The 21,452-nt window shown below is 35.9% G+C and overlaps 3 protein-coding genes across 12 annotated transcripts in view; 2 read left to right on the top strand and 1 right to left on the bottom strand.

The window, feature by feature from the left end:
- Nucleotides 1–21,452, bottom strand: part of LOC126373977 (SET domain-containing protein SmydA-8-like) — an 81,365-nt gene that overhangs the window by 33,874 nt on the left and 26,039 nt on the right. The gene's annotated exons all lie outside the window — the stretch shown is intronic.
- LOC126374036 (protein phosphatase inhibitor 2-like) lies at nucleotides 4,291–12,008 on the top strand. The gene is made up of 2 exons (XM_050020488.1): nucleotides 4,291–4,770; nucleotides 6,420–12,008. Exons 1-2 carry the CDS (start codon nucleotides 4,360–4,362, stop codon nucleotides 6,510–6,512), a joined length of 504 nt encoding a protein of 167 aa, XP_049876445.1. The 5' UTR covers nucleotides 4,291–4,359; the 3' UTR covers nucleotides 6,513–12,008.
- The window catches only part of LOC126373942 (golgin subfamily B member 1-like), a 109,677-nt gene continuing 101,018 nt past the window's right edge, over nucleotides 12,794–21,452 (top strand). For 3 of the 8 annotated variants that reach the window (XM_050020310.1, XM_050020304.1, XM_050020305.1), the window contains exons 1-7: nucleotides 12,795–12,945; nucleotides 13,225–14,382; nucleotides 15,301–16,022; nucleotides 16,368–16,545; nucleotides 17,451–17,591; nucleotides 18,399–18,491; nucleotides 20,677–20,754. In XM_050020310.1, coding sequence (XP_049876267.1) covers nucleotides 12,901–12,945; nucleotides 13,225–14,382; nucleotides 15,301–16,022; nucleotides 16,368–16,545; nucleotides 17,451–17,591; nucleotides 18,399–18,491; nucleotides 20,677–20,754 — 2,415 coding nt within the window. In that variant the 5' untranslated portion in view covers nucleotides 12,795–12,900. Of the gene's footprint in view, nucleotides 12,946–13,224; nucleotides 14,383–15,300; nucleotides 16,023–16,367; nucleotides 16,546–17,450; nucleotides 17,592–18,398; nucleotides 18,492–20,676; nucleotides 20,755–21,452 lie in introns of all 8 variants that reach the window. The other 5 variants (XM_050020307.1, XM_050020303.1, XM_050020306.1 and 2 more) reach the window with 5 other exon arrangements.

Raw genomic sequence — 21,452 nt, 5'->3', positions numbered from 1 at the left:
GCGAAAATAGGCAGATACACTTTGTTTATTGAATACTCCAATATAATAACACTCGCGAATGTCTTCCGACTAACTTAATGCGATCATTAACCACAAAACACCACTTCGTATTAATTATTTAGATTATTCAATGAAGAAAGCAACTGTCCCGTTCCCGTTTCCCGCCAAAAAGCCTGTCATTGTTTAGTTTTGGTTTTCGCTAAAGAGCAAGGCAAAGGTAACTATGCACTATGCACATAACTATGCACATACAGCCAAATCATGTATTTTTATCTTGATAAGGAAATGATGAAAGGTAATGACGATGAATGACCTAAGCCCCCACCTTCGGAGGAGACTCCTATTCCGGACCCCAATTGAATTAACTCAAGAGTCCGCATAAACTTTCGAGTTATGAAGCGGCTTCTTGGCACGAAGCGAAAATAGATAGGTACACTTTGTTTATTGAATAATATCACTATCGCGAATGTTTTTCGACTAACTTAATGCGATCATTAACCACAAAACATCACTTCGTACTAATTATTTAGATTATTCTTTGGATTATTCAATGCAGAAAGCAACCACGTCGTTCACGTTCCCGCCAAAAAGCACTGACTGAGCAAAACTCTCAGAACAATAACTAAAGCATAGAAGGAAGGCTAAAATAGCAACAGAACTCTATAATTCTGCTCTACTTTATCTTACGGAACCGGCGTAATGTTAGACAAAGACGCATATACAAAAATTGTTTCGTAATTTCGTAGGTTGTCACAAGTTTTTCATTGCCTAGTGTTGGGTTTCACTTTAGTAATATGTCGATAAAATTAAATTTACTTACAATTAATGTCGATAAATTTTTTTTACAAGATTTCTTTTTGTAGGATGCAATTATCTTCTTCTTGATGAAAGGAGACTCTGTCTCTGATAGGTAAGTATCTAACCATTTTTGGATTATATTGTCTGGTTTATATTAGTTTGGAGCTGCAGCTCACATTCAGGAAGGAAAGAAAATAGCCAACTGTTATCGTTTCATCGGTAAGTATTTTGTAATATTCGAATTTATTTATGATGTCATCCGCCGTGCACTGGTGTCGATCGACGTGCCGTGCAAATTGGAACCGCCGCCGCCGGGTCTAAGCCGCACAGACGGTAAGAGACCCGATGGGGTCACGCCATAGACATAGAAAAGAGTATGGACTGGAAATACCTACAGAAAAAACGTGCCACTCTGTAAACATAAAATGGCGGTCTTTACTAGGGCTACAAGCTGTTTCAATACTAGGATTACCATACTCGTACCTACTAGATATAGCATTATACTTAAAAAAATACGGCATACAAGTATTCATAAGAGAACAGAAAGGGAAAGTAAAAGGTAGGTAGGTGGTGTACTGTATCTTTCGTGCAAAACTTGTAAGTATTGTATGTTGTGTGCAATAAAGTATATTTGTATTTGTAAAGGAAGGTTTAGTCAAGATTTATCTAAGTCGCTTACACAAATCTATAACATTCATTACATTCTTTATTGGGCGCAGTTCGTATCAACCTGGAGTGTTGGAGTAGGAGTAAATAAGAAAAGGAGGTAAAATGAAATATAAATTAGATCGTAAATCTGTCCATTAGCAAGTATTTATTTCACACGTTATTAATTATGTACATTATATTTACAATAAATACAAATTTATGAATTTCTAAACAGTGTCAATTTGCTTAGAAACTGTCTTTGTGACACCCTGTCACATTGTTTTTTTTTTTTTTCATTGTCGTTTGATCTTGAGGCGGGACTTGTTCAGCTTTTCTTTTAAATTTTTCATCTCGTCTTCTTGAACTGACTGAAATAAAGTTTAATAATAATGTTAAAATAGTATATGTACAAAATAATCTATAAAAATAAAAGTAAAATATATCTGATTTAAGTGCATTGTGCAGCTGGTTGAATTATACACTCTATATATGTATATCATGTTAAAAATATAAAAAAAGAAAATTATTTGATATACCTTTTCATGTAAATCCAGTCGACACTTTTGGATTTAATATCTGAAATCAAAGATAATAATAATTTACTTATATAAAACGTTTACAACTCATAATTGTTTAGACATAAAACAACTACAGACTTAGTATATATACTAAGTTTATTAAGTACATAATAATATGTAGTTGAATGATAGATAGTATAAACGTGTTGTGATAACATGATACAAATATCTTATCTATCTATCCAGCAGTGAGATGATGCAGGCTAGGCTGAAATTTAAATTTAAACACCATTTCATCTGTCTGATCTATAATGTTCAATGTAGGAATAGCATCGTCTCGAAGACGCCTCCACTTTGAATTAGGAACACACATAAATGAATCCGCAGTAAAATGTTTCGAGCAAATACGGCTGTACTTATTTGGAATCCAATTTCGTCTATTAATGCGAATTATCCATTCTTTCTCTTTGTTATCGTCTACAGGAAATCTAAAAATTAAAAGTATCGATAATTTTAGTACATCACTATGGACAATCAACATAACCTCAAATCAATTCCGTATTCATCGATGAAACGTATAATATAATGGATATCTCAAATATTTTATGCTACAAATCTATTCAGCAAAACATATTACTTTCCTAAAATTGTTCAGCAGTTCACATTTCACTAGAAAATTACAAAAAACTTACCGATGAAACGACAGAAGTTGTTGGCTATTTTCTTTTCTTCCTGAATGTGAGCTGCAGCCCCATACCACACAAGACATAATGTCACACAGTCGAGACACTCAATTATTTGATATAAATAAAAGTTTCTTTCCATTTATTTGGAAAAATATTGTTAAATTATCACTTAAAACAATCTGAACACAAGACACTCGTAAACACAGTTGACGCGACCGTGTCAAATAGTTCGGTAAATATAAGTAAAATCTTCTTATGTATGTTACTATGTATTTGGCCGAGTTAAAATGAGTCCAATAGGTCCAAATGACATTTCATGTTGTGACAACCTCGGAAAAAATGAAGCAAAGAGCGAATCATTTGTCCTTTTCTCACTCATAGTTTGTGTCGTAAGCTAGAAGAGAGCCGGTTTATAGTTTCTGAATTCTTATTTTAGCCTTCCTTCTATGCTTTAGTTATTGTTCTGAGGCAAAACTACTGCATTACAAGCCGAGATTACAAGTGCATTACATAGGTAGCTGAATTCTTGTGTATTATGGTTACAGCCTGTATTATTATTTCTATTTCTAAAACTGTTTTGATCCTAAAAATGTTTTTAAGAAATAGTAAAATTTAATTGAAATTATGGCAACACACGAGCTGTCAAATCAATTTTTTTTTTTTTTTTTGTTTTGGTTTTCCCCGAAGGGTAAGGCAAAGGGAACTATGCCCATACAGCCATGTCTGACGTATTTTTTTCTTGATGATTAATGAAATGATGAAAGGTGATGATGATGAAACCTAAGCCCCCACCCACGGAGTAGACTCCTACTCCGAACCCCAAACGAATTAACTCAAAAGTCCGCATAAACTTTTTTGAGTTATGAAGCGGCTTCCTGACACGAAGCGAAAATAGGCAGATACACTTTGTTTACTGAATACTCCAATATAATAACACTCGCGAATGTCTTCCGACTAACTTAATGCGATCATTAACCACAAAACACCACTTCGTATTAATTATTTAGATTATTCAATGAAGAAAGCAACTGTCCCGTTCCCGTCTCCCGCCAAAAAGCCCTGTCAAATCAAATTATGATGGTAGAATGTTCGCATAGGGATGGCGATTCATTCCAAAAAAGATCGATTTTTAAATCGATTCGAATCGTGACCTGATGAATCGATCCACAAAAAAATCGAGATCTAAAATATCGATTTCCAAAAAATCGATCTTTTTTCCAATTTTCTATTACAATATAAACAGTCACTTAGTAAAAAAACGAACAAACAACAATTTGTTGTCAACAAACAAATTAATCGAATGATGTGATGACGCAATCACAGAACAGATAAAAAAAGTCACTCAGTCATTATAAACGTAACTTTTTTCTATTGAAGAGAAGTGAGGCGAAGGAAACTAAACACACAGCCATCTCGTAAGTTTTTGAGTAATTAACCGGCAGCACTCTTGTAATACGGGCACCTACAACTAATTGTATGGTTAATACAAAAACAAAAAAAATCGAATGTCGATTTTAAAGGGTGATGTATCGATCCAATGAATCGATCCAGTACTACATATCGATTTAAAAAAATCGATTTTCTTGGCTCGAAAAATCGATTTTTCGATTAATCGATCTCAGATCGCCATCTCTATGTTCGCATTTATGTCATCTGCTGAAAATTAAACAATTTCACGGAAAAATTGTGTTTTCAAAATTGTAAAATGCATGTGTGATTCACTCACAATGTCTTCGAATCTACAGAAGAAGCCCTCGAAGGGCATTCTTAAGACGTCGCGGAGCGTCGATACTACCGACGGTACACCTTCGACAAGCAAACGAGCGAAGGAGCAGAGGTTTGATGAGACAAATATCTTGGAGACCTTCCATCCGGCGAATAAAGATTATGGTCATATGAAGATAGATGAGCCTAAGACCCCTTATTCGGAACCTGTGGACGGTGAAGCGGATCAAGGAGAGGAGTTGGACGCGAATATTCTGGCTGCGAAACTGGCAGCCAGTATGAACAAGCCGCCCAAGTGTATGGACGGGGATGAGGATATGGAGGACAGTGAAGAGGTGCGCCGGAAGAAGGCCGAGTTTGAAAAGAAAAGAAAAATGCATTACAATGAATTTCAGGTTTGTACCCCACATATTTCTCTTATCTAAAATAGATACAGGACTTCTAGGTTAATGGCCGTGTTTTCTAGATGGTACTACTTGTATCACAAAAATCATTTAGGATTCTAATAAGGTGTAATGCATAGTTAATTGATGTTATTATTTCATCTCTCCTTTGTTTAAAGTCAAAATACCTAATGAATATTTTAATATCAAATGTTATCTTAATGTTTGTATTGGCCATGAAATTAATGACAGTATTTTCATTGTTTCTTAATTATTTCTTATTGGCTTGTATGACATAAGTAATTATGTGGTTTCTTTTATTTTTAACTACAGAATATAATCTAAAATTGAGGAAAAAAATGAGAATAATTATTGCATAGAAAGATACAAAATATAATCCAAGGAAATATAATATTAATTAGTTATTTTATTACTTGGAGCAATAATAGTAATAAAAATCAAAAATTATTTACTCTGTGTTATTTACCTATTACAAATGATATACTCGGTCACAAGGTCATAATTATCTTTTTCTAGTATTTCTTAATTTTAATTTAGGTACTTTGACATTCATAAAACTAGCTTTGTCTCTTTCTTGCAGTTATTGTTAGAGAAGGATAGCATAATTTTTGGAACTGTCAAATTAAGGTGTTAAAGTCACAAGATTGCTCACATGTTAATTATAGGTTTTGTATGAAATCTTAGCCATTACCATGCCAAAGAATTATGTAAATTGGATTACATATTAAGCTTACATGTTATGTAGCTATAGATTTGGTTATTGGTATTATAATTATCTTCAAACACATGCAACTCCCGTGAGTCTAAACACAATAGAATAATAATTAGTTAATTGTTTCAAAGTGGTACTATTTGGAATATGAAAAGGAGTTGCAATCTTGACATAGGATTTTCTTGGTTAGATATAGCCAAACTACATTTTATATTAAAATATAAACAATAATATTTATTATATATAATTTTTTTTTGTGTTGTCTTCTTCATCCAATAGTTATCTGAAAAAGTCCTCCTCTAACCTCTCACCAGTCTTCTGTACTTGTTTCCTACTGTGTGTTTTATTTCATTAAGAATAGAATAGAAAAATTGATATTCCCATAGCAGTGAAGGTTACCTACAACAGTGCTTAAATAAATTAAGATTAACAATTTATGAATAGTAGCTAATGCTGCCCTGGGAAATGGTAGTGACTCAACAACTCTTACATAAACAGTCTATATACAACCCACTGCTGGGCACAGGCCTCCCCTTATTCAACAACCAGAGGGGTATGAATTTTCAAATTTAAATGCAAAATGTGTTTCTTCAGTAGGTAACATAGTTACACTTTGAATCACTATTTTTTACATAACAAATGTCTCATCCGTCATCCCCCTAAAACTACTACAGCTTCTCACTACCTGTATAGCCAGGGAAAAGAAGCTGGAAGATAACCTCGCCACAGGGCCCTAGAGATTCTTTTAAAAATAAACAAAAACTGTTATACAATTTAGTAATTTGGGTGCCTAATATCAGTTCCCAGACACTGCGGGTTGGTGAAGGAAGTTTGCCAATGGCTTAACGTGTCTCCGAACCACTAACTCAGTATTACTACATTATTTTAGTACCAAAGGTCATTTCGATCCTATCGTTTGGTATTCCAGGCTCTACAACTGGCGCGGCAGCTGATGGCAGAGGACGACGACGACGACGAGGGGGGCGCAGCGCCCGCACAGTCGCAGCCCTCCAACACCTGACTGCCACGACAGGCCAATGTATATATACACACACATGCTCCAAGCTGCTCATACCCTGGCTGGAACTACTGTCTTATGGTTACAATTACGTTCTGATGTTTTCTGATTGAAGTCTTTATCAAAGGTATCATAGAAGCTGGCAATATAATACTACTTGCGCTCTACCATGGTGAATGTCAAAAAATCCCTCGCGGCACGGCAACTTCGCCGCGCGCGGCGCGAATATATCGAGGGCCTCGACCAATAGACGCAGCGAATGCTATCTACGTAGAGAGACGTCGTACGACATTTGCTGCGTCTATTGGTCGATATAATTCGCACCACGCTTGCCTCGGTGTCCGTGCTAACCACGCTGGACATACGAAATAGACTTACAACTGGTTTATTTTGACAGCTGTCATTTACAACATGCTAGTACATAAATAGAATTGTAATAAATGTGTACCTATAAATTCTTGTTGCAGGTTATTTTGAGGTTTAGCTCTCTACCTACAGTTTAAAATTATTCAACCTGTCAATTTTTTCCAGTTTGTTTTCTGATCACTTCGACACTGGCAGAACGGTCGTAATCCTAAGCGCCCCATTACTATAACTTAAAAAAAAAGCTTAAATAAATAATAATTGAGTATGTAAAGGCAATGCTGAATATGTATGGACGAAATACCCAGAATCGAGTTTGTAATGAGTTATAAAATCAATGAAAGTAACACTGATTTAATCCTTGGGAGTTAAGAAGTTATGTAAATAAATATACTCGAAATGTATGGTCCCAATACCCAAATCATTGTCGATTGTGGGGGTACTATTACCATTTGACGAGTTATAACAAGTTCAAACCTCATGTATAAATTGACGGAATAGTCAATTTTACTGACACTGATTTAATAACACATTGGTACAGACTCCAGTACACACCATCTAAGTTTATTTTAAGTTATACCTGTCATTTTCTTATCCGTCGAAAAGGAAAGGGACGGGCAATAGACACGCATAAAGTTTATGTAACACGTCAATATTAGGCAGAAAAAACAACCCTTCCAAAATATTATATAGGCCAATAACCCGACGGAATTAAGTTGACAGCACACGTCAAACGGATGGTACATGAGCGAGATGCCTATTTGATTCGCCCGGGTTATTCATTCATTTTAAAATTAACAGTCGTCAATCATCCCGACTCTTTCCTATTCGGTGGATAAGAAAATGACGGGTATAACTTAAAATAAAATTAGGAGGTGTCTGCAGGAATCGGGGCCAATTGGAGTCATTGATTACCACTACTTTCAGGTTGATAGATTAATATTACGTTTCTGGGTATTTTTAGTATTGTCGTTTCTATTCAGTTGTACTTTTGCAATGAAAATTTAATTACTGCATTTATGATTTGGAGTTAACATTGACAAACTTAAAGATTAAAAAGATATGACCAATTTATGTTAAATTACTATAATGGGGATTAAAAAGGCCATATCAAAGCAATTCATCTAAAAAGCAGCATTGCAATTTGATGCGCAATGCATACAAATGTCAAATAGCATTATTGATTTTTTAGATTTAGATTGCATGGATTTGGCCTTTTCAACCCGCCAGGTTTCAATTTAGAACAATCGTCAAAGTAGGTACCTCTAATTACATACACATACATACATAGACTCACGCCTATTTCCCACCGGGGTAAGCACCTCTGAAAAATATATTTTTTCGACTTCCATTTCGTACCTATTCCTTTTTTGTCTGGGAATATAATTGGCATAATATTTACATGAGCAGGCTATATGTGTACTGGGCAAACACCTCACTTACCAGAAAATGTGTGGACCATACTCCACCTTACTACTTCAATAAACAAAGACTTTTTGTATGCATAAAATTGACTATTTAGTGCCAATGATATAAAAGTCTGCATTTAACGGTACATCCTGCCTTTATTGGCTACATATTTATTTAGCATACACAGCGGCTTTACCAAATACATGTACTTTTCATCAATTACAATGGTGATGATTCCAGTACAGTCATGACCAATATAATGTACCCACTTTAGGACTCTGTCGCACTAACACATTTGACATTTAGTGAGACTTACAGTAGTTACAGTTCAATTTGTAAAAAAAGTTAATGTGACATGGTACCAAAGTGTATACATATTAATGTTCGCGACCGTATGCTCGACACCAACTAATTTTAATTTTGTTATACCTGTCTTTTTCTTATTGATAGAAAAGGAAAGGGACAGGCAATCGACAGGCATAAAATTTATGGTACACACGTCAGTTTTAGTCAAAATTTTACATTGACAAATAACCCGACAGAATTAAGTAGACAGCACATGTTAAACAGGTTGATGCCTATTTTATTTGCCCGGATTATTCATTCATTTATTTTGAAATTAACAGTTGTCAATCATCCGTCCTTTTCCTTTTCGGGGGATAAGAAAATGATGGGTATAACTTAAAATAAAATTAGGTGGTATCTGCAGGAATCGGGGCCATTATCTGTATTGTTATCTTATCATATAGCATATACATGCCGTAGTTTATTCACCTAATTACTGGTTACACAGATAATTACAAGCTGATTATTATTAAATTATTTCGTGCGTAATAAAATTTACTTTTTATTACTAGAGCCTCTATTATATTGTAATATAGCACCATTTAACGCTTGGAAAATGTGTCGTTGCTTATAAAGTATGAATAATTGTTTGCTTGCTTCCATAACTAGCCTTAGGACAACCAAGTTTGTACAAGTATTTAAGATGTCAGACTGTAAAAAAATTGTCTGACTAATTTAAATGTTCGACATTATTGTCCTTTAAAATTATATAGAGTAGTGTAATACAGAGAGAGATGTATAGTGTCATAAATTTTATATTTTCTTCCTTTAATTAGAGTAGGAAGATGCTTCATAAAATGAGGATTTTAAGAGACATTTGTTCCAGCCCAGCCAAATAATGTCGCGAGGCTGGTACTTAATATGCCATAGGCATTATGTGGTCCTGCATTTGGCTGTATAATCAGTAGATGTGACCGGACATGATAATTAAACATGCATGAGTTGTATGAAGGTTGTACCAAAGTGTTCTAATATTTGTGTGTTAACAAACTAAATGGTGTGCAAAGAGAATACAGAGTATAATGCTGGTCTTGGCGGACAGAACTTAATTTTATTTCAGTCTGATAGTTCTAAAATCATGTTGTCTTTCACTTACGACGTGTAAAAGAAGGAGATAGAGCTAGTTTTAGAACTGTCAAAGTCAAACTTAAAATTAAATTAAGGTCAGCCAGAATCGGAAAATTACGTATGTAATTTAATTAAGTTTGAATAATGTGCATATAAGTGACAGCTTGGAGCCCCAATGTTAAGATTATGTCATCCACACTCGTCATCTTTTGCAGTGCATTTTTTTATTCAAGTTTTATTTTTTAGATTTACAACTAATCTGATGACGTAATTAATCAAAAGCATAATGGAAGACTGTTGCAGATAGATGGATATCGGTATCTTACATCTAGACCCACTCTTATCTACTTACTCACTCACGCTCACTCTGAAACCAACATGAGCGAATAGGCAAGAGGATTACCTAGTCAAATGAGAAACTTTTACTTCACTAGAAAGATTTTTTACGGAAATTCACACGTAGATCACGACATCAATAGTCAAACGTCGTAACTCTGTTATGTAATTCTTAATTTAAAATTCGTAAATCAGTCAAAAACAAAACTTGAGATTGATTTTTAATCATCTAAGACTGGCTTCTATTTCTAGAGCATTTTATAATTTATCTTCGACCCGGTCATCTAGCCTATTACTCGCGTATGGTTTGTTTTTCAAATTAATATTAATAATACATGGAAATTAACCTTTAATATTCAGTTTAATATCAGAACAAGTAGCGATATCCTCTATCAGCATGTTAAGAAAATGTTAAAACACTGCTGTAGCTTCTTTCTGTAGACGTACTCGATTACTATCTCATTCGCATTTTTTTTGTTATATGATCAAATCATAATGTCATCTAAAGATTACAATTTTATTTACTAACTTACATTACTTCACTTACCTGTGATGTGTATTCGTCAGCTATTGAAGAGAATAAATAATTTATAAAATATTTAAGCCTTATTTAAATCAATTTATGCCTAGTCTATCGGACTGCTATTATTGTGAATAATTTCTGTGAATTTGTGAGATTTTTTTGGGTATAAATAATAAGGCCAATACCCATTACGTATTTTATACATTTTTGCCGTCTAAATAATCTGAGTGAAATTGTCTTTTTTGAGTTGAATAACGCCTGAAAGGTGACACAAATAAGAATTTATAAAAACGCTTTTAGGTACGAAGTAAAGTAAAATACAGGGCTTTTGTGGTAGTCGGGTAGAGTAGAAGTTGGAATGAATAGTTTTATTTTTAATCTTATTTCGACAAACTGTGGACCTATCCATTGTGATGCGATTATTTCTACGTCACGATATTCTCTTTTAATGTTACAATGACCACATCTTATAATAGTGATGATAAATAATTAAAAATGTTCTTTGTCAAATTAACACAGATTGTTGTATTTCACATAAGCGTTGGAAGTACTTTGTGTAAAGTGCTAGTAATGATCGCAAGTCCACAGACGTGTTCTTTGACTCAGTGGCCAAGTGTATGAAGTTTTGAGGTCTTTACAAATTGATAATTTCCAATGTAGGAAAGCTGTGCAAAAAGAGTAGGGGTATTGTAAAAATCAAAATCTGTATTTTTTACTCTGGTAATATTAACGCAGCTGGTAGTGTTTGTGATTGGCTCACAATATATCAGTGTTGCCATTGAGTAAAAATTGCCATATTTTAATTACTCTTCTTGCATAATTTTTAGTTGGCAAACAGTGGAAAACTAATGAAGATCGCATTGTTATAGTTATAATATTGTCTACCTAGATTGCTGTATTTGCTAGAAGCATATTGCTAGAATACATTGCCAAGCTATGATAAGTAAGTAAAGGTTTAGAAACTATACTCGCATAATATTAAAAGGTCTTAGCTCTTACTTCCGGGATTATTTTATGAATGGCAACATAGATAAAATTCGCGCTGTAATGATTCTGAAATGGTCAAACTTCGAACTAGTTTCAACGTTTCATGAAATAGATCCCTAGTATAAGCCTGGTATAACAATTGCCACATATTTTAGCCTACCAATACAATAAAACTTCTAAACTAAAATGTTCTCACATTTATAAGACAATTTTTGGAACCTGTTTGCATTTGACTATACTAAATATTTGATTAAGGCAATATTTCTGGACACGCGTATTTTTTCTTAACTTTATGAAGAAGGAAGCAATATATTGTAATTGTATAAAATAATTTGCGCGTATGACCATGCATTGGCCTTATTCGAAATTAAGTTACTAATTCAATTTGTAGAAGGTGTACAGAATAAAGCGGCTTGTCCTAAAATGTATGTAAATAGTAAAAAAAATAAAGATATATAAATTGTGAACTATTTTTTCATACCACCTTTTCCTCCCATAAATTTTCTTGTTACACTTCATTTGTTGCGCCAACATAACAAGCCGGTGTACTTAGATACAAAATCTCAAAGCCTTGAAGCATGGAGTTAGGTATGGACAAGGTATGGATGTATTTTTATATGGCCATGGGCTGAAGTTTTGTTGTCACACACACTCGTTACCAAACAAGGGTCAAAACTAAGTGTGTTCGTTCGTATCAGAAATGGTTGCACGTTGTCTTCTGATTATTTGAGGCACTGCTGTCTTCACCGTAAGGGATTATGGGTGTGATTACCGCTCGCTATATTGATTACGCAGCTAAATTATCTACATCTTGTCTAATGAAGTATAACAGCGCAAAGTACTGTACTTAGCAGGATCTTCAGATAACTAGTGGTTCCCAAAGACTTGGTCTTTGAGTGGTTCCACTCACCACATTAGATATCACGGGCGTGATTTACAAATAATTTTCTAAACATCATTATGGCTTAATGGTTTTACTTCATTTGCGTGTCTATTTTATACTTTTATAAGTAAAAATCTTCACACGCACGTTCCATTTTGGCATCTAGATTAATGTAAATATCTTATTGTTTTTATTCCATTTTGGTGAACATTTATGTAACTATTCTTTTTTAAATTTTGTTGTATTTATTAATCCGTATTATACATATATTATACGTAACGCGTTGGAAGAATATCAACGATATCAACATAATTTTAACTATCATCTGTAATCGTCATAAAAGTGGGTTGTGTGAATCGGAACGTTGATACAAATGGCGTTTGTATTTTGTTTGAAAAAGAAACGTCGTCTTGACAACGAATTTGGTGAATTTTGTATGAATTATTTGATTGATTAAACTATGTATTTGTTAAATTATGGGTGATCCTTACGAGCTGCCACCGCAAACTACTGAAAGCAAGGTATTGTTTGATTTTTGTATATAAATTTACCGATAAAATCAGCGATCTAACGAAGATATTTATATTTGTCTCTACGGTAAAAATAGGATAGAACTGCATAGCCGTTGCATCTTACCTGCGCCAGGCCTGCTAACCTACTCTGTAATTAACCACCAGCTAACATTGTGAACTGAAAATTTCATTTAGAATTTGATAATAATGGTCGACGGTAAGAAGGTAGTTCTTACTAGATGCCATCAAACTTTCACCTGATTTATTTATATTTTTATCTATTTTTAGAACATTCTTCCGGATGTCGTACATTCTCAACAGATACCCGCTGTGGGGACGGCTGTAGCGGACGAAACGGAAACGCTAGAAATTGACACAGGTCGAAATACAGAGGGAGAGAATCCAGTTAGTCACGATGTCGAAAACATTAGTGAAACCGAGTCAATATCAGAGCACATTCCGAAAATGGAGTATTCAGTCACAGAGTCGGATAACGCGGCTAAAACTCATGAATCTCAAGGGATACTTAAGGTTGAAGGAGATCAGGAGAAGATTTCTAAACACAGTTCTTTGAACATTCCCTACTCACACTCCCCATTCAGCGACAGAGCCAGCACACATGATCACAGCCTGCACAGCTCATCCTGGCCTCTGGATGCACATGTAGCCTCAGACGTCCATCCCCTCAGTGAAGAGAGCCCTGTCATCTTAGCATCATCAGATTTTTCTAAAGAAGGTGGTACAAATGAGAACAAATCACAAGAACCAACTTCCCAGCAATCCAACAAACATGAATCTCCTAGAGAAGATGAAGATGTGTATCTAGATTCTTTAAATGAAGAAGCCAGTCAACAAACAAATATTTCAATTGGAGAAGATAATTCACTACAATCAAGTCAGTCAGAAAAACAGGAATCTGATAAATCATCAGGCTCCGAGGAGATTATAAAGTTGGATATCCGAGGCAAGGGGGTGCCAAAGATTCCATTAACAGTAGCTAAACTTATCTTTGGACCTCCCCCAGAGGGCAGTACAGTGATTGGCCCTGATGTTGAGCACATACCAGTGTTTCCAAATTTGTTGTCCCCTTTCCTTGTTGGAGCTGGTGACAGTATGAAAGTAGAAGAAGTATTTGATGATGTTGATATGCCATTTAAAGACCCCTCACTTGTCAGGTCCCCTGAGCCTTCGAATGATGTTTCGCCTGAGATCTCTATGGATGCTTCCCTTGAAAAAAGCTATTCCAGTGACAAGGTAGAGCAGGATGTTTTAGTTGAAGAAGTTACTGTTGACTATGATAGAAAAGAAAAAGATCAGGAAATACCTGAAAAATTGGATGATACATCTATACCAACACAGCCTAAATCTATTCCTCTTGATGAAACAATGTCTTTCAGCACTTTGACAACAGACTATAAAACTATCTGCGAGGAGTATCATGTGAAGGTACTAGTTGTTATTCAAGGGTTTTGTTTCTGTGTGTGGCTTGTCTGTGTGCTTGTCTTGTTGTGTGTCCTTATGCTTTTACTAGCACCACTTGCATGTTATGTCTTCACATTCTACAGAACACATTTCTTGGTTTATGAAAAGGTGTCAAGATATTTTTGCAGTCATGTTTAGATTTAGAAATAACATTTTTGTGATAGATAACTGTGTGCCAAGGACTTTTGATTTATTAAATAAATGTCTTGTATTTTACTTTTTGTTATTTTGTGTTAGGCTTAGACTGCTATAAAGAAAATAAGAATTTTTAGTACAATGGTAGACATAGGCCCCGATTCCTGCAAACACCGCCTAATTTTATTTTAAGTTATATCCGTCATTTTCATATCCGTCGAAAAGGAAAGGGACGGATGATTCACAGCTCTTAATTTTAGGAAGAATGATTGACTGACGTAAAATTTTTAGACGGTTGGTTTAGATTTGTGCTTAAAATTGACGTGTGTTCCATAAATTTTATGCTTGTCAATTACCCGTCCCTTTCCTTTTCGGCGGATAAGAAAATGACAGATATAACTTAAAATAAAATTAGATGGTATTTACAGGAATTAGCACCATAGATGACATTAGTTATCATCTAAAAATGTAGCATGAATGTGCATGCACAAGTTAGACCACAATTTTCAAAACATAGAGCACATCATAATCAATTAAAACTCATTTCAAAGAAACTGCATTGTGTAAAGAATAAGTTTGTGAACCTCATTCTTAATGTCAACTTTTACAACACCAAAACGTGTTTGTCATACCAAATTTTTGATTATTTTCGCAATGAAATGATATCTGTGAGCATTGCAGTGTTATGAATGACTATGCTTGTCGCGCTTTTTCTGTGTATATGTTTATGTTCTGTTGTCCTTTCAGCTTGTTCATTTGGAAGACGCTATCACGCAGCGTGACGAACTAATTGAGGAACTCACCGTCTCATTGCAGCGATCCGTCAGGGAACAAGATGATCTCAGAACTGAGAATGCCCATTTGACAAACGAGGTCCAGAACCTACAGCACATAGTCGCCGAACATTCCCATTCAGACCATGACACTATCAAAGCACAAATATCGGACTTCATTAAGTACGAAACACTGGTTAAAGACGACAGTACTAAGTTCTACTCTGCCTTAATGAGTGGAGGCTCCTCTATACAAAGCTCTAATGGCGAGAAAGATAACGACCGTGAAGAGATCACAGTCAACTACTCCCGCTCCGATCTAAAATCTAGTTCTTCCGATGACTTTCCGAGTGGTTTCGAGAATAAATTGGCGACTGTATTGAATACTTTTGATGAGTATATTGAGGAGAACTTGAGAAATAAACTCCGCGAGAGTGTTATTCAGGTTTTGTGCAATGAAATAGGTAAGATGCGGATTGAGTCTGATACGGAGTTGAGAGAGGTGGAGACTCAGATGCAGCAGGACAAACAAACGTACACTGTGGAAACCAGACGCCTGAGGGAACTTCTAGCGTCTGTAAAGGCCGGTAATGCGGACATAGACGCTCTCAGGCAAGAGTTAAACATCAAACATGAAAAAGAAATGGAAAACTTGAGGACCTACTTTGAGAAGAAATGTTCTGATATGGAAAGGAGGTGAGTCAGTAGTAAAAGTTTTAAGAAATACTTTACCATTGAAATACAGTTAATTGTGCATAAATGTTAATGTAATTTTCATTCTTATTTTTGCTAACAAGGCCACAGAGACGGTAAGTGGTGTTTTGGTAATATTTATTACGTGTTATATTTGCCAAGTAGTAGGAAGTGAGTTTTTTGAGCGATGAAAAGTTTATAAAAGACAATTACCTACCAGAGGGACTGATTGGAGTACGCACAAGACCGCGAAAAATAATGGATAGAAATATTAATATATGTATAATGATATATTAGATTTTATGATTACCAATAGTTTGAAACTGACCAGCATTGTATCACTTGTAGCTACTCGGAGGAGGTGTGGCGCGGGCGGACGTGCGCGTCTCCAGCAGGGTCTGCGTTGTCGGCCGCCGCGGGGGACGCGGGGGGCGCGGGCGGGGCCGAGCCCGACGCGGCCGGCGCGGCCGGGGACTGCGCACGGAGACGGACGCGGAGCGCTGAGTTTCCTTCACTTACATTGGAGGTAATAACTAATAAGCATAAAATAGTATAGACTATTGTCTATAATATATGACTATATGACTATAGTCATCTCTCACGGAATGGCAACCGAATAGGCTAGTTTCCAACCAGTGAAATGAAATGAAATGAAATTTATTGTCATAAATGTGGTAAGTATATCGATGGAAATAAGGCTTATAGCGCTCAGCACATTTAGTCATGTTGTGACATACAATAATAACTACTAAAAAATATTACAAAAGCACTTATCTATATAAAAAAAAGAAAGAAAAGAAAAAAAAAACCTATTTATACACTGAAACTGTTTATACAGTCAAATCAGTTACTTTTACTAAACGTCAAAACTCGAAATTACTATCGAATTTGTATGAAACAGCACACTGTGACGTCATAGAAAAACGTGATAAAATGTCGGACTTATAATTACATTTTTCTTGATTAAAATTCATAAATAAGTTAAATAGAAAAAAAAAAACGTTTTTTGTCACCTTTCGATTTCTTTATTTAGAAATCATGATTTCATAATTTATCTTTGACCTAGGAAAATTGTATCGAAGGCTTTGACCAATAGATGCAGCGACGCTATCTATCTATGGTATATAGACGTCGTACGGCTATTATATGTAGTAATATTATATGTGGTGATAAGTATCGCAACCTTCGCCATAATATAGATGCCGCGAGGGCTGGTCGTATGATTTAAAATAGGGGTAGGGGGGAGGTGAGGTAAACCTAGCTCAGACGCTGGTGGGGAGCGGAGAGTTGCCGTTCTATACGTAGTATTATTCCTTATTCTATGCTTATACCCAAAACATTTACAATCGCTTTCAGGACGAAGGATATCGTATGATTTCGCTATTTCACTTCGTCTTTAATACACTAAATGTTGATTTTTTCTGTTTCCAGCCAGTTCAGTTGGATCAGTCCCTGAAGCAAATGTCGAGGAGGTATGAACAGCAGATTGAAGAACTGAAGACGGAACACACGACGTACACTAACGAGCTGCAAGCCCGCCACAGGGAAGCTATTGCTGCTTTGGAAGAACAGGTATTTATACATTTCGATTCCCAGGAATTGGGTAGTCATCATCACTAATTTAAGAGCCACGCTCTTGTCGGTGTAGTTCTCCAATCTTGTCTATCAAAGACCAATTCGTTCGCTTCTCTTTAATCTGACATCGGCGACATGTATGTAAGAGTGTCTTATTACACGACGAATTTATTAAAAACATCATAGAAGGGAAGCTACAAGGAAAGAGAGGAAGGGGAAGACCAAGAAGAGTTCACATGTATAAGTGTCCAATCGTCTTGCCTCTTCTGTCTTTTGTGTGTGAATTGGGTAGTATCCTAAGTTAAAGATAAACTATAAAATTCGCAGTAGGACACGACAATACGGTATTTGAGTGGGTCTAAGATAAATTATAAAATGCTAATCTAGAAATAGAAGCCAGGCTAACATAACTAAAAATCAATCTCAATTTTCTTTTTGACTTATTTTCGAAAAAATATCAATTAAGTAACAATACGTGTCCAAACTAACCTAACATTCCCTTCTCAATCTTAGTCACTATATCGTCTTTTACGCTAGATCTCTGTCTTATCACACTGTGTTTTACACGAGAATAGAACCCAAATTCAAATTCAAAAATATCTTTATTCAGTTGGTAAAGTTACACTTTGAATCGTCAATTTTTACATAACGAACGTCTCATCCGCCTAAAACTACTGCAGCTTCTCACAACCTGTATAGCCGGGGAAAAGAAGCTGCAAGAAAAACCTCGGCACAGGGCCCTAGATGTTCTTTAAAAAAAAAATGCGTAGTATCGATCTAACACGTACGCATTTTCTGTCACAGGTTACTCAACTAAAAGCACACATTCAAACATCAGAAAATACGGAAGCGAACGTCTCTCTGTACCAACAGGACATAGACTTGGAACTTGAAAAGGTCAGTATACACATGATCTTACTATGTCTGTGTGTAAATACTCCCTACTTTTGTAAGTGTGGACTTAAACTATCACTTTGTGTTATAAAAACCTTCTCTCAAAGTCTATTTCACTTTGCTGAAGTTGCAAATGAGTTAGCATCCGATATGACGATCATAGACATTGGAATCTATAGAATTATGCAAGAATGAGAATAAAACTAAATTTGAGGAGCTCGGTGGCGCAGCGGTAAACGCGCTCGGTCTGCGATTGTTGAAGTTAAGCAACTTTCGCAAAGGCCGGTCATAGGATGGGTGACCACAAAAAAAAGTTTCATCTCGAGCTCCTCCGTGCTTCGGAAAGCACGTTAAGCCGTTGGTCCCGGCTGCATTAGCAGTCGTTAATAACCATCAATCCGCACTGGGCCCGCGTGATGGTTTAAGGCCCGATCTCCCTATCCATCCACAGGGAAGGCCCGTGCCCCAGCAGTGGGGACGTTAATGGGCTGATGATGATGAGAATAAAACCTATATCTCCCATCAGTAGGGCTAAACTGCGCAACGTGATAAAATTTTGTCACGGTTATTTTATCGATTCTGACGATATAATTGTCGTTTTGTCGATTGGTGTTAATATGTCAATCCAAATAAGTCATTTCGTTATGTCAAAATACAAACAAAATCGCGTGGCACGCATGTAAGGGAAAATAAAAAAAATTTATCCATTTCGACATAATTTATATCATCGATCGATGATTTTACCACATTGCGCATGTTAGCCCTGCTGACGACCCTATTACTCTAGCCATAGAGACGGCCAGCTCGCGTCAACAAACACTTCAGAACCCCGATATCGGCCCCGACGGCGTGGCCTATCGCTATCGACCCAACTGGGCACCCTCAGGCCTGTTGTCATAGCATAAAAATAATATTATCTATTAACCAATTTGGATCGGGCAATTGGGTAGTTTCCTAGGTCAAAGATAAATTATGATATTCTGATTACAAAATAAAGACAGATCTAAAGGCTAACATGCAGCCCTGCAAGTGTAGCTACTGTTGAATGTTCGAAGTTTGACAGTTCCCCATACAATTTGAGTAAACAAACATATTAGTTTGGTTATATTTTTACACTATAAACCTTTGCGTACCGTTTAACTGCAAAATTATAGTCTTATATTTATTCCATAAAGATCGGAAAGAAGAAACTTTAGAAAAAGTTATTTTCAATCAAAACTGCCTTTTTCCAACTGATGGCTGCTTTTCATTTTCGTAACTCATCCTTCAGACTTTATAGCAATTTATCACGGAATTTAGCTGAAGTTAGAAACACTCAACAGTCCTGAGCTTCTAGATTTTATTCTCATATGTATAATTTACATACCTTTTTGGCGGATAAGAAAAGACGATATTAACTTATTGGAATTAGCGCCATTGTGATACTGAATTATTAACTAGTGGTTTGAGAATAAGCCAAATGGAACTGTTTGCAACTTTAACAAGTTCTTTAGTATAAATACTTATTATACAATCTAATCAATTATTATCGAGACTAATTAGGTGTGTGTTGGCCATGTTATTAAGTTATTATGCATGCAGGGGACAGAATAATTTAAAACAATGTATAAAGCTTGTGCAGGCTTTAAGCAATTAATGCTGGATGTGTCCCTTATATGATTTGTATTGTATAATTATTATGAATTACCTGCGAATACAATTTTAGAAATACTTTTCTCGAATTAAACGTGTCTCTTTTGACACTACAGTAACACTCTGAAAACACCTCACTTCTTCCGTCTGTCTGTGGGATCAGAAAAACTCTCGTTTCTGTAACCAAAATTTTCTATGTCACAAACTTCGATCATATATTGATAGATGAGCAGTTTCATGCAAGAATCAAGCAAAATATCGCCTTTGAGTCGATTCTGACGAATACCACTTTTTCACCGGATTACTAAGGAAACGGGGCGTGCGAATAAGAATGTAACGAGGCGCACATCGCTGTTATAACGCCTCGATTTTAAAACAGTTCATCTATCAATATATATGATCGAAGATCACAAATGAACACTCTATCCCCTCTGTAAATACATAACTTTAATCATGTTTATTTCTCCCATGCATGCTTGATTGCGACTAACCCGTGTGTGACTAACGGGTGGCTTGCGTACTCCAACGTACTCCACCGTACTCCACTGTACTCCAGCGGGTGGACAAGGACTACGAGAATCGTCTAGAAGAGGTCAGACAGCAAGTGGCCCAACAATTACAAGAGCAGATTCAGGTACGTTTGTATACTGTACCACTCCATCATCAGCCCATTACCGTCCCCACTGCTGGGGAACGGGCCTTCCCTATGGATGGATAGGGAGATCGGGCCTTAAACCATCACGCGGGCCCAGTGCGGATTGATGGTTATTACTAACTTGCTAATGCAGCCGGGACCCTTCCGAAGCACGGAGGAGCTTGAGATGAAACTTTTTTTTTGTGGTCACCCATCCTATGACCGGCCTTTGCGAAAGTTGCTGTACCACTTACAATCCTATAATATCGAAATGCACGGAAGTTGCGAAAGTTATATAAATATGTAGAATGTAGGTTAACGGGAACATAGGAACTTTGCCGGCAATGGTCGTAAATATCGCATGGTTTATGGCGATGCTGTAAATTATAGCACATTATTACCGCGTAAAAGGGGACTGAGTGGCGATTTCATAGATAGTTAAAATATCAAACAAGTACTCATAGAAAAAAAAAAAGTTAAAAACCGTCGAAATGAGAGCATTGAAGAATATGTGTGGGCGCATATGAATCTTCTCTCTTCTACGGTGCTCGACGTATTAGAGTACTCTTGTCTGTCCTGTCTTTAAAACATGCTGGACCTGATCGTGCTATGTACGCCTAGGGGCCTGTTTAATAAAACTTACAATTGTAAATTACAACGACAATTTGATGTTCATTGCGTAGCTAATATGAAACTGC

The sequence above is a fragment of the Pectinophora gossypiella genome, chromosome 16, assembly GCF_024362695.1.
Source record: "Pectinophora gossypiella chromosome 16, ilPecGoss1.1, whole genome shotgun sequence".
NCBI lineage: Eukaryota > Metazoa > Arthropoda > Insecta > Lepidoptera > Gelechiidae > Pectinophora > Pectinophora gossypiella.
Note: the sequence above shows the minus strand (reverse complement) of the source record. Positions and strands in the feature narration are given on the sequence as shown.

Excerpts from the sequence above, each read along its gene's own strand:
- LOC126374036 (XM_050020488.1), top strand. The coding sequence starts at position 4,360 with ATGTGTGATTCACTCACAATGTCTTCGAATCTACAGAAGAAGCCCTCG. Across the intron at positions 4,771-6,419 it reads TGCATTACAATGAATTTCAG|GCTCTACAACTGGCGCGGCA; the intron begins GTTTGTACCCCA and ends TTGGTATTCCAG.